At 33.5% G+C, this 12,585-nt stretch overlaps 1 protein-coding gene across 1 annotated transcript in view; it reads left to right on the top strand.

The window, feature by feature from the left end:
- Positions 1 to 12,585, top strand: part of aft (cap methyltransferase 2) — a 39,664-nt gene that overhangs the window by 26,522 nt on the left and 557 nt on the right. The window contains exons 3-20 of the mRNA XM_080157630.1: positions 416 to 514; positions 3,694 to 3,771; positions 3,993 to 4,061; positions 4,346 to 4,493; positions 4,882 to 4,929; positions 5,522 to 5,643; positions 6,048 to 6,110; positions 6,396 to 6,476; positions 6,726 to 6,923; positions 7,288 to 7,398; positions 7,839 to 7,954; positions 8,167 to 8,226; positions 8,726 to 8,854; positions 9,199 to 9,361; positions 10,513 to 10,641; positions 11,195 to 11,370; positions 11,794 to 11,959; positions 12,319 to 12,429. Coding sequence (XP_080013756.1) covers positions 416 to 514; positions 3,694 to 3,771; positions 3,993 to 4,061; positions 4,346 to 4,493; positions 4,882 to 4,929; positions 5,522 to 5,643; positions 6,048 to 6,110; positions 6,396 to 6,476; positions 6,726 to 6,923; positions 7,288 to 7,398; positions 7,839 to 7,954; positions 8,167 to 8,226; positions 8,726 to 8,854; positions 9,199 to 9,361; positions 10,513 to 10,641; positions 11,195 to 11,370; positions 11,794 to 11,959; positions 12,319 to 12,429 — 2,067 coding nt within the window. The remainder of the gene's footprint in view (positions 1 to 415; positions 515 to 3,693; positions 3,772 to 3,992; positions 4,062 to 4,345; positions 4,494 to 4,881; positions 4,930 to 5,521; positions 5,644 to 6,047; positions 6,111 to 6,395; positions 6,477 to 6,725; positions 6,924 to 7,287; positions 7,399 to 7,838; positions 7,955 to 8,166; positions 8,227 to 8,725; positions 8,855 to 9,198; positions 9,362 to 10,512; positions 10,642 to 11,194; positions 11,371 to 11,793; positions 11,960 to 12,318; positions 12,430 to 12,585) is intronic.

Genomic DNA, 12,585 nt, shown 5'->3' with positions numbered 1-12,585 from the left:
TATTTAGATCAGGTATTTAGATGAAAGATATCTCTGATAAAGTTCATGATAACTTGAACTCAGTGATTGGCTGAGCTGCGGAACGCTGATATTAAAAATGTATCCTATTATCTTTAAAGTAAGCTTTTTGTGTCTGTAGCGAATGATCTCGTTAACTAATGAATCTATGTGGTTCTCCTTTACAGCGAAGCTTCTTATGTGTCCAGGGAAAGTTTATAACTATTTTGGAGGAGGGTATATCCACCCTCCCAAGAGAAATTACCTCTAGGAAAATTGACAACCCCTCAAAAATTTTCTTTCCTTTTCAAACTAAAATTGAAAGTGAATGGACAACTTCTCCCCCTCATCCCTCCAGTGTCGCTAGAGAAATCTATGGGCGTATATACGCTATTATAATATAATACAATATTTCTAGATTCAGTTTAACAAACGGTATTCCTTACCACCAGGCAGACAGAAGGAGCCTAGTTGTGAACCTTACACAGCAGAGTACTGGTTGGATGATTCTCTTCAGGTAGTACAATTCAGTAAAGCAAACAAAGACTGTAATATAACATTTTAGATGAATTAGGTATTTATTGAAAACGAAGTTTTTCTGTATTTAGGGCAAGTGCATTCTCAACGTTCGATTGAAATAGCCCTGAACGTTTAGTAAGGCATGTTAAACACACAAGAGTTTATGTTTTTGGTATGATAAGTCTTAGAATTATAATGTTCTTTATTTTCAAAGATTAAATTGCTGTCACTTTATAATTGTGTATGTAGGTGTGTCCGACTGTTTCCTATGTTTTTAAGAAGATGTAATTCTTTTTGTCAAATTTTCTTATAGGCATTGCCATAAGGGGGGGGGGGGTTAATGCAACCATCTCGTAATCAATACGCAAATGCAGGCTGGCCACAAACATACTATTTCCACTATTTTTGCATACTATGCAAACTATTCCAAAAAAATATGCTATTTCCACTATTGTCCAAAATTGCATACTATTTCCACTATTTCTTTGGATTTCAGATAAATCTTCAATTTTTAGGTAACTAAAACAAACTGATTTTTTTGATCATGAAAAGAAAGCCAAGTAGCAGGTTTCATCGCATTTTCACAGTATCTTTTCTCCTATTTCTAGTCCCTGCGGGCCCCGGGGGGCTCTAACCCTGCGGGGCAATCATTAACACTTACCTAACCTAAAATAACCTATCAAATGCTACTGTGAAAATACGGCAAAATCGCTACTTTGTTTTCAATTTTTTTTTAGAAATGTTTCCAGAAGAAAGTAGTCTTTCAGTTCAGATTGTTGTACCTTTATTGAAAGTTATTGGTATTTCTACATTCAATGTAAAGATTTTTTTTTGAAAGATACCAAAACTTGGGGTAATTAGTAATTTCACCCAATTATCTCTAAAACTAAGGGAGTAGCACCCAAAATAAAATTGCTGGTATGTCGTGTCACGTGTGACGAGTCACCACATTTCTCCCCCCCCCCCCTTTTGCAATTAGATGATAGGGTTGATTTATCAATTACATAACACTTGTTGCTTCGCCCCTCGCCTCAGGAAAATAGCTTAAAACCAACCAAGTTTTTTTATGAGCTTAGCTGAAAAGTATAACCGATTAAGACCAACATTCTTTTGGCTTTAGAAAAACAAACTTACCTACTACTTATATTATAGGATAAAAATTAAACTAAAAATAATCGTTCATAAAATTGTGGCTAATCTTCCTTTGAATCATAATTAAATCATACTGACAATAATTATAAAGTATCTAACGGTTTCGGACATCATATAATGCAGTTTGAAAACAATAGGACAACTTTAACATACCTAAATTATCGTCAAGAGCTATCCGTTACGTACGGACGGACATACATGAGAACCTATTTATAGAAAAGCAGCACTTAAAAAAACTCCCAGCTGTAGTAAAGGTAAACAATATACTGACACTGAACATAACCTGTCGCGACAATATATTGACGTATAAAGTATAAATTGAACATACACAACTTGAAATAGCGCAGCTACTGTCTATATGAAAAATGTTAAAAATGCTACGTACTTTCTAATCATAGATAGGCTGGTTTTAAGAATTTAGAATCAATTGTATACTATTGGAATGTGTCGATCTACTTTAAATAAATATGCCATATCTAGTATATCAGTTTTATTTCAGTATTTAGTGTTATCGCTGCGCTACATACTTTTGGACCGGATTGTCCTATATATGAACAACAAGGATGACAACATCCATAAGTAGCGAAGCACAAACAAATAAATAAGAATTTAGATATTAGTTGTTTAAAGCATGTATATTAGGAAAAAATCACGAAACCTTTTCAACATTTGTTTTTAATTTCTTAATATTTATATTTCAGTACTATGACTAACAGACTGACAGTCAAAGTAAATTACACACTGGATGCTTAAACCAACGGGAAATTTAATTTTGATATATTTAACTACAAAATTTTTTAAAAACGGACCATAAACACCAAAAATAGGAGGAAAAATGTGAAAAATATAAAAATAGCCAAAAACCTGCAAAAAGGCAGTCTGACCGCTATTGATGTTTTCTTGAAACGACAGGAAAGGGGGGAGGGGAAAGTGACACTTTTTGAAACCAAAACTAAAAGTAAACAAAGGAACTCAACTTAAAAAAAGAGTTACAGGTCTGAGATTTTGCATGGCAGTTGCTTTATAGGGGTAAAATATGGAACTGCGAAGAAATGGCGGCGCAACCGCCAAAAACCGCCGTTTCCTGCCGAATTTGTTTTTGCCTTTTCTCGGCGGTTTTCGGCGGTTGCGACGCCGTTTCTTTACAGTTCCATATTGTACCCCTAAAAAGCAACTGCCATGCAAAATGTCAGACCTGTAACTCTTTTTTTAGTTGAGTTCCTTTAACTTTTAGTTTTGGTTTCAAAAAGTGTCACTTTCGCCCCCTCCCTTTAAATTTTGATACTATAACTGAAAAATTTTTGGAAATCGGACCATAAACACCAAAGATATGGAGAAAAATGTGAAAAATACAAAAATAGCCTAAAACCTGCTAAAAAGCGGTCCTACCACCATTGATGTTTTATAGTTAATTCTGCTCCTTAATAATGGGAATGTTGTCTAAATATTTCAGCCTTTTATCTTTTATAGGAGCCGAGAAAATCACGTTTCCCCCAAACTAAGACATACGGACATTTTAAATTACTGATAGCTAACCAACATTTTAAGGCCCTATAGTGTTTTAAATGCTTGCTATTTCATACTATTTTGTTTAAAATGCATACTATTTCATACTATTTTTAAAAAATTTACATACTATTGCATACTATTTTTAAAAATTTTACATACTATTGCATACTATTTACTTTTTTTTTGCATACTATTTTATACTATTTTGAAAAAAAGTCTGTGGCCACCCTGCAAATGGCACTTAGAATTCGAATATCGTTATAAAAAGTTGGAAAAGTAACGGCTGCAGTCTCCGTCGTTTTGCCGTTTCTGGGCTTTAGTTAGGGCAAAATTTTCGATAAAAACGTTTTCAAAATTTCTAGCACCAGCTGCTTAACAACTAGAACAGACAAAAACGGCTGGTAAAGGCTAAAAAAGGCCAAGAGTATCATTTTAATACCAAATAATGTACAAATATCATTCAGAAACTTGATTCTTACGTAATAAAAGATAATATTTTTGCTGTCTTCTTTCTAGGACATGAAAACAGAGCTAAACACAGTAAAATCTAAACTCAACAATCTGCAGCTATATAAGTGGCATAAACATACAAAGGTAAAGTCTTGATGTAATTCTAACCTTTCTTAAAGGTCAAATTATGCCAGCTAATAAATAAATAATTCGCGTCAACACTCTGGGGTAGAGATTTATTTAACCTTTGCAATATCCCTGAATCTTTTCAATATTTAAAAATATTTTTAAGTATTTAAATTGGAAGCATAATGATACCTACCTTACAAAAGAATTAAAGGAAATAATAATTATTGTATTTATAGAGAATGAACCCTGCGGGAATGATAACACATGCCCTTAGAGGTCAAGTCAAACCCGAGCTATTAACACAGGTTCAGTATATTAGATTAATATTCCTTCTATACCTCTGTACAGTTACACTTCCCTTTAGGTGCATTCCATTACCAGTCTTACCCCGAGTTTTTCTAGATAAAATTACCAGATTTTAAGAAATATCAAATTGAATCAAATTGTCGCATCTGTCGGAAGAAATCAAACATAACTTCAGAAGACATTGATATTTTGAGCTGCCGAGTTTTAGGAATTAAATATTTTCTGGTTTTATCAGAGTTGTATGAAGAATTTCAAATAGTTAATATTTCTCGAAAAAATTAAGGCATGGGAGAAATTCCACGAGTGCTTCCACACCTTCAAGCTGGGGCCGAAGCCAAATGCTGAGAAAAACTTCAACACTCTGCATTTATGTGAAGCTCCGGGAGCATTTGTTACTTCTCTCAATCATGCTCTGGTCAGTAATCATCCAGGTAAAACCTAGACCTCAGAACCTCGAAAATAATGAGCTCCAAAAAGTTTGTCGTTCAGTCATGCTTTTAAATTAAGCTGACTTCTATACTTTTTTTTTTGGCTTAGAGCATTAGAAAATAATTTCTATTTATATAAAGTAATAGGATGACAAATTGTCTATCTGACAAAGTACCTATTATGTGTTTCTGTCCAATTGAAATTTTGCGTATCTTGGCCATTTTTCATCATATTCTATATTTTTCGTTTAAGAAAATAATTTCTAGATGCTCCATGGGGTTTGTAGGTCTATAGACGAAAGGACAGTATTATTTTTTATTTTTATTTGCTAGTCATAATTTTGTATGAAAACTTATCTTGTTTTACATGTTATTTCCAATCTGTTTTTAGATACACGTTGGAATTGGGTAGCAACTACCTTAAATCCACATTATGAAGGTAACATTTATTTATTTGGCATCAGTGGCGTACAAAAAGTTATGCCAGGGGGGAGGAACCGTAAAGAGCTAGGCCTTTCCTATTTAAATTTGATGGAGGTGTTTACGTCTCCCTCCCGCTCACACATGTTTGGCAGCTTTTTTGTCAACCTGAAAAGAAGACCAACAAGCATCTAGTCTGAGGTCAATTCGTCTGTTCAATTGCACAATTGATTTTGTTCTTATATTTAAGAAATTTTTCGTATAATTATAAGATTTCATCCAGGGATGGACAATTAATTATAGTTCCCCCCCCCCCCCCCAAATTAAAAGAAACAAAATTTGTAGGGGGGGGGGGGTAATGTTTAGATTGAAATTATTGGTGGAAAAGTTTGGACACTTACTTTTTACAGATAAATAATAAAGTAATCTAGAACTCTAGGATCTCGCTAACCACTGGACCTGTATGGTTCATCTTTACAGGGGATCTTCTCAAAGGTCCAGGGAAGTTTTTTAAATATTTGGGGGAGGGTACGGTACCTCAACCATCCTAAGAAAAATGCACCCTTAAAAAACACATGTCACTAGAACTTTAACCGAAATATTTTATCTAGGCAACAGCATGGGCTTTATGATCAATGATGACAGATTTTTGTTGGGCTGTTTGGACCACTGGGAGTTCGGTGTCGACAATACAGGAAACCTCCTTGATCTCAAGAATATGGAGAAAATCAAGGTTAGTGTGCCTCCTCATATTCGTCGTAACAACAAATTTTCTTTATTTCAAACCAAATATAAAGAACTTTAATGATTTTATTTGATTGAATCTTGGTATATTTAAAACTAGCGAATAGCATTTGAGGGAAAAGGAAGGGGGAGGATTTCAACCATCTAACTTTCTTTATTAGTTTTTTTGGGGGGAAGGTGTTTCCCAGGGTCGATTTTTCTACGGATGGTAGAGGTACTACAGACAGACGGAAAGGTAGACATCATGATACTTAATATAATGATTGTAATTTGGAGATTTTTCTCATAAAGAAAGATATCATAAGGAAAACAAAGTATTTTAAGATTAAAATTTTCAAAATCATTATAAATATAGACTGTCAGATCTTGTTTCATTATCATTTCTAATTTTAGGAGCGGTGTAAAGATCTTGGTGATATTCACTTAGTAACAGCCGATGGCAGCTTTGATTGTCAGGTAAAACAACTTCATATCTCTAATAGCAGCCACAACAAATTTACACAGAAATCCAATGTCACCTAGTTGCATTACCAACCGGTTGACAGACAATATAGTAATTGACTAGGCGCTAATTGACCAGAGGAATCTTCAAACAAAAAATCAGCCTTCTATCTTTTAAAGTAGAGGAGATAATTACGTTTCTTTCAAAACATTTTATTTCGGCCAGACAAACATTTTGAAGCAGACCAACTTTGTTACTCATTTGCCTTCCGCAAATTTGCCTTATTCATATGTTTGTAGGGAGATCCAGCGAAGCAGGAAACCCTTGTATCTGTACTTCTGGAGTCAGAAATATATACAGCCCTATCCGTTTTGTCAGAGGTACATCATTTTTATTTTTTTTCAACATCTGCAGTCGTGTTTTTAAATTTTGAGTGTTGAAAACAGTTTAGGCCAGGTTGAATTATTGTCCATGGAATGCCTAGTCCATAAAAAGGCTAAATTAACTGGTATTATCACAAAAAAAGAATTATACAAATGCAGGTATCCTACGGGATAATAATAAGCAAAATTATATGTTATTGTTTTTTAACCGATTTATATTAGAAAACCAATAATATTTTTTTCAAGGGCGGCAACTTTGTGATAAAAATGTTTACAATGTTTGAGAGTGAGACTGTGTGTATGATGTACCTGCTCAGTATTTGCTTCGACCAGGTGGACGTGTTCAAGCCCGCCACCAGCAAGGAGGGCAACTCAGAGGTCTATGTTGTCTGTAGGGACTTCAAGAGGGTACCCTGGGTCGATAAATACCTGTCTGGAGTTAAGGTATGATTCATATTTACATATATTAGTTTTCTAAACATTCTCCGTTTTAGAGAAACGAACCACCTGCGTCTGTTTACACGTCGTCCATATATCTTTTTGACTTCCCCTCTATCCCCCAGCGGTATTTAAAATAGGGGAAAATGTTATTTTTTTATGGGGGGGGGGGGTCATTTGACAATGCTCATCATCTCTTATATTGGCCTTAACCATCAGAGGACTAAGCTTTTATGGAAGATGGAACCCCACAGATCCAGCGGTTGCTGTTTTCATTTTGCTTCATATAAAGGAAAGAATTTACCGAAATTTTGCAATATCGTTACGGAAATTTTATCTAGAATAATGATAAAGTTTCAATTATTTCTAGGAAATGTATGGAAATTTTCCAGATGAGAAAGCTTTATTTAGCCGTGAAGACATACCTGATTCTTTCATCGAGGAAATAAAAAAATCTGCAAATCTTTTCTTTCAGTTACAGGTAAAGTTTTGAACAACAACAATTGTGTCCAAAAATATCCACAAAGACCAGTTTAAAAAAAAAGAACAATAAAATGTTATTCTTATAATAATAACTGGATATCTTTCCGTCTGTCTCAATGTGTGGAGTCTAGGATCTTGCTAATCGCTAAATCGATATGGTCCTACTCTGTAGTGAAGCTTTTCATGGGTCCAGGAATAATTTATAACTATTTTGGGAGAGGGTATCCCCACCACTTCAAAGAGAAAAAATTACCCCTACCATTAAAAATTTTCTTTTCACTTAGAATCAAAATTGAAAGAGAGGGAACGATTTCCAATCCTCTCCCCTTTTTCCTTAAGTACCATTATAGGCCACTTGTGGCGCCGCTGCTAGTAGTTCATATAGAATTTTTTGTAGGTATGAAGCTCCTAACGTATCCTAACTTTTTATATCTTTAGGAAAATGCAATAGAGAACAACTTGCATTATTTCCAAGACAGAATGAATGCTGGCGACCTAAAAGACTTGGCTGAGATTCAAAGACAAGTGGCTGAACATTACATTGATCTTTTTAGGTAAGGATGCTTTTATTCTTTTCTAAAATGTTTGTATGTACATTACAACGTCAATATTTCTAAGACAGTTGCATTTATAGACAAGAAGAGTATTAAAAAGTCTAGGTACTATAAATATGGATTGACAATATATTTCTCATTATTGCATAAGTTAATTTATGCTTTAAGGATATTTTCTCTGGGCTAACTTTGATTATTATTTCTAATTATAGAGTTGAGGAGATACCAGACTATCGTCAAGTTGTGTTTAACAGATCAGATCCATTTATTAGGTAATTTTAACATTATGTAGACATTTATTAAATCTTAATTAAACTAGCAGTGTCCAAACTTTTTACTGTTAGAAACCAGCATTTCGGAGCCGTTTGATTTTGGTGCGGCTCCAGCTTCGGATTTGGCTCCGGCTGCGACCTAAAATCAAGAAAAACTCGAACATATTTTTTTCCCCACGTTTTTTTTGACTTTTGAAGGTTTTAAAAGTTCAATTTTTGATAAAAATGGTCTTGAAAAACTTAAAAGGGGCATTTGCACATGACAATACAGAGTTACCAAATTGTACCTAATTAATAAAAAATCTCTTTATTTAGCTAACCCGGAGCCGGAGCCGTTTTTTAACGAAAATTACGGCTCCATCTCCGGCTCCAGCAAATTATGACGGCTCCCGGCTTCACAACGCTATTAGAAACTCTAGAAAATATTTTTGTCAACTAAAGAAAAAAATTATTGAAACAAAATATCTTTTTTGTATTGTTGATATAAACCATCTTTCAGTCAGCTGGATAGAAGACTGGAGCAGGGCTCTTTTCTGGAGAGACAGGCAGCTCCACACATGAACACAGAGGACAAACTTGTCAACATCAGGAAAACTATGAAGTCTTTCAAAGCCAAAGGACGGTTAAGGTATCGTATTTTAGTTGTTGTTAGCAAGTTAAAAAGTTTTATGAATATTTCAAAAAATTGTAAATGCTGCTTTGGTGTATTTATGAATTATTTATCAGTTAAGATTAGTCAAAAAAAATAGCTGCCAATCTAAAAGTGGCCACTCATTTGATAATACTCCAAATTTTTTTTTTTAAAGATTTCTTTTCTTGATATTTAGCTATAAATTAGACAAACTGCGTTTATTAAGAATTTATTTTGTTCAACTAAGTGATGAAAGTGAAGTGTACTGTTTTAAATCATAAAGGATATTTGTAAGATTATTGTTATTGGCCAGAGTTTTAAATAAGTTTTTTTTCTGATAGGTTTGTAGAGTGGGTGTCAGCCCCGAAGCTGGCGGCCTGCCTGGACATTCCAGTGTACGGCAAGAAGGTGACAACCATCCAGAGTTCCAAATTCTGTACAGGACAACATCTCAACATGTACAATCAAACTATTGAACTGTTGCAAGATCTTGATGCTGAACTGGTAAGTGTTTTTTACACGTTATAAATGGTAAAAGGTGTAGTTGCATGAAGAGCATTTCAGAAAAATGATTTCAAGCAGAAGTTACAATCATACCACCAAACTAATATAATTTTGTAAATAGCAAACAATTAGACATCACTAAATTAGTTGTCATGTTGTTTTTGTGGAAATAAGCCAGTAAATTGCATATATCACAGAATACGATTTTCAAGTCTTGATATTTTTAAAACTACATGGTAGAAAATTGAAATTCTTTCAAATATATGGCCTACAAATGTAGTTTAAACCATTTAGCAGTAAAGCATATGCATTGCACTAAATTCAAGTTTAAATGCATTTCGTGCAACTACCCCTTTAGAAATAAACCCACATTGAATTGCATATAGATTGGTTAGGTAAAGTGATGGAGAAATAGTTATGAACATTGCTTTCAAGTGAGTAATCAAGTCATTGTAGGATTACAATATGATTTTGAAACAAAAATTTGGTATAATGATTAATTTCAGTTAGGATACTTATTGTTTTGTAAAGCACAGAGGTGGATTCTTTAAAAAATTTGCCCCTCTAATCGCTTAGTGGGGCAAAATTGTTTTTGTGAAAAATCCTCCAAAATCACATAAAAAAATCTACAAAAATTAAATAGGTAAATTCTTATGTTCATAACCCGGCCTTCTATGATTTTTTTTTGTTTTGTAGATTTTCAATGTGATTTTGGTGGATTTAACATGAAAACAATTTTGCCCCACTAAGCAATTAGTGGGGCAAACTTTTTTAAAGAATCCATCTCAGTTGTAGCTTGTTGTATAAATGATCCACATAGGTGCTAGAAATAAAGGTGCTCTACTTCAGGGATTTAAGGGATAAGACAATTTAGAAAAATTAATTGTTTGAAAATATTGGACAATACTTGTTAGTAACTAACCAATCAAAATTTATTATTATAGGGTGAAAGTTTGGATACTTATAGTTCTGAACCAACTAATCAAAATTCAAACAAAGTTTTCAAGCAGAATAATAAGATGATGTAGTTATAAAACTTTGGTTACTAGTTTAATTTACTTCCTAATTATGTTCTCTTCCTCCCTGGCTTTACTTAAAATGTAATAGAGATTCTACTTCTACTATTATTTTTAATTGTCAATAATATGTAGGAGCCAGAAGCCAAGCGGAAAAAGCTAACTAAAGAGAAGCCATACACAGGCACTGTGCAGCCTCTGGAGAACTGTATCGAGGATTCAAAGATGATCAACAAAATAAACAAAGTTTTTCCAGATCTTAAGGTAATGTTTGAAAATACTTTGACAATGGATTTGTGAGAAAGGCTTTTCTATATATTACTCTTGTCTGTCTGTCGGTCTGTAATGTTAGATTTTATAGTCTTCATCGTAGTGTCAACATCATTAAGGATGCTAAACAATTTGTTTAAACCTATACTTTTGAACTAATTCAAATTGTCTTGATTAAATATCATGGGAGATAAATGAATGTTCCTTACAATAAATTATGTATTCATTTTCTATAATCTATCCTTTTATCTCGACACTAACTGCTACTTCTTTAGCGATACGAAGGGGTGGGTAAGTGGGAGGAATAAGTCGACTAATCACTGCATCTAAATTCTTTTTGTCGATTCATCTTAGGAGAGTGGATTTATTTTAATATAAAAAATTATCAAAGCCTGGGACCTATAGATCCACTGAACAGGAGAACCATTTCTGTTACAAACATCCTATTACTATTACTTGTATACAATGATTGATAGATGCCTGTGCGTGTGCATTGTGCAGCCTAAATTGAAAATAATATGAATTTAAATTTCATCTTTTTGTAAAGGGAAAAACAAAGGTGCTATCCTTGTGTGTTCCCAGCGAGGAGGGGAGGCGCAATGTCATACAGATGGAGCTAGAGGCCAAGAACCTGATCAAGTTGATTGATACTCTCATAAATGGTGTTTCCGCAGTTAATAATGGAGATAACCTTATCATTGAGAAGGCTCCATTACTTACAAGGTAATTAATATTATTTACAAGATTTTAATAACTGTTTGAAAAAAGGCTTAAAGTTTTTACCTTTTCACAAATTTTTTTTCGGCTTTCTCCTTAATTGTATGGCCCTAATAACCTCTAAAACAATAGGTTGTCTCAAAAATTTTGTCTGTAATTAACACATTTTGAAGTTTGGCATATCTTAGTCGATGTTCATTTGGATTTCAATATTTTGCAGTTTTAGGATGTCTATCTGCCATAATAGTAAGATATGTATTTGTTTGTAAATCTTAGACATTTTTTTTTAATCTTTTTTTAAACATTAGGTAAGGCAAAAGTTTTCATTTAAACTAATCTTTATTAACTGAAGGTGTGAATTTAACATCCTTACTTCTATCTATAAACAGCAAAAAAAACCTTTGACAGAATTATAACTTCTTGTTTTAGGATATCTGTGGCAATATTTTTCTGTGTGGCTGTGCTGTTTGATGAGATAGGTTTTGTGCGGCCTTACGGGGATGACCGGGCTATCATCCTGTCAGGGTTCATGGTGAAGAAGGAGGCCAGTGCTGTCAATGACAGTATTGTCAACCTGGAGAAAATTCTTAATCAGGTATACATAACAAAGACAATTATGTCCATAGAGGTAGCGCAGTAATATTAATATTAGATTAATAAAGTAGCGAAAACTGCAATATATTATGTAGTAATTGGCTACTGCGCCCCTAACAGCAAGGGCTCTGTATGTATTTGAAGGTAATGGAAATGTAGAAATACCTTAAACCATTCCTTGACTTAAATCTAAATATAGATAGCTTATAATTATCACGGGACATAGGTGAAGCTTTCCTAAAAGGGATAGCTCAAGGGGTTCATTAAATTTAATAAATCTTAAGCTACAAACAAACAAAAAACTTACTACTTAAGATCTAATTATTAGCATATTTTGTGATATTATTATTAATAATTTAGATTCTTGAGAAAACGGACAAAGGTCAAGTTTTGTCTGTGTGTCCTATCCAAGAATTGACCCAAGATCCAATTTATTCAGAAATGGTACTCTACAACCAGCTATCACTAAAGGTATTTAGTATGTCCTATTCTGAACTTCCCTAAGTCAGGAATAAAAACAAAGTTTTTATATAGGTAATTAAAGTCTATACGGCAATAGAAAGTACGATTTTTAAAAATAGGTGCTTAATGTTATTGTTTTATATGTTTTTTTCTACCTTTCTGAAA

The sequence above is a fragment of the Acartia tonsa genome, chromosome 4 (genome assembly GCF_053477335.1).
Source record: "Acartia tonsa isolate MP-2025a chromosome 4, ASM5347733v1, whole genome shotgun sequence".
Classification (NCBI taxonomy): domain Eukaryota; kingdom Metazoa; phylum Arthropoda; class Copepoda; order Calanoida; family Acartiidae; genus Acartia; species Acartia tonsa.
Note: the sequence above shows the minus strand (reverse complement) of the source record. Positions and strands in the feature narration are given on the sequence as shown.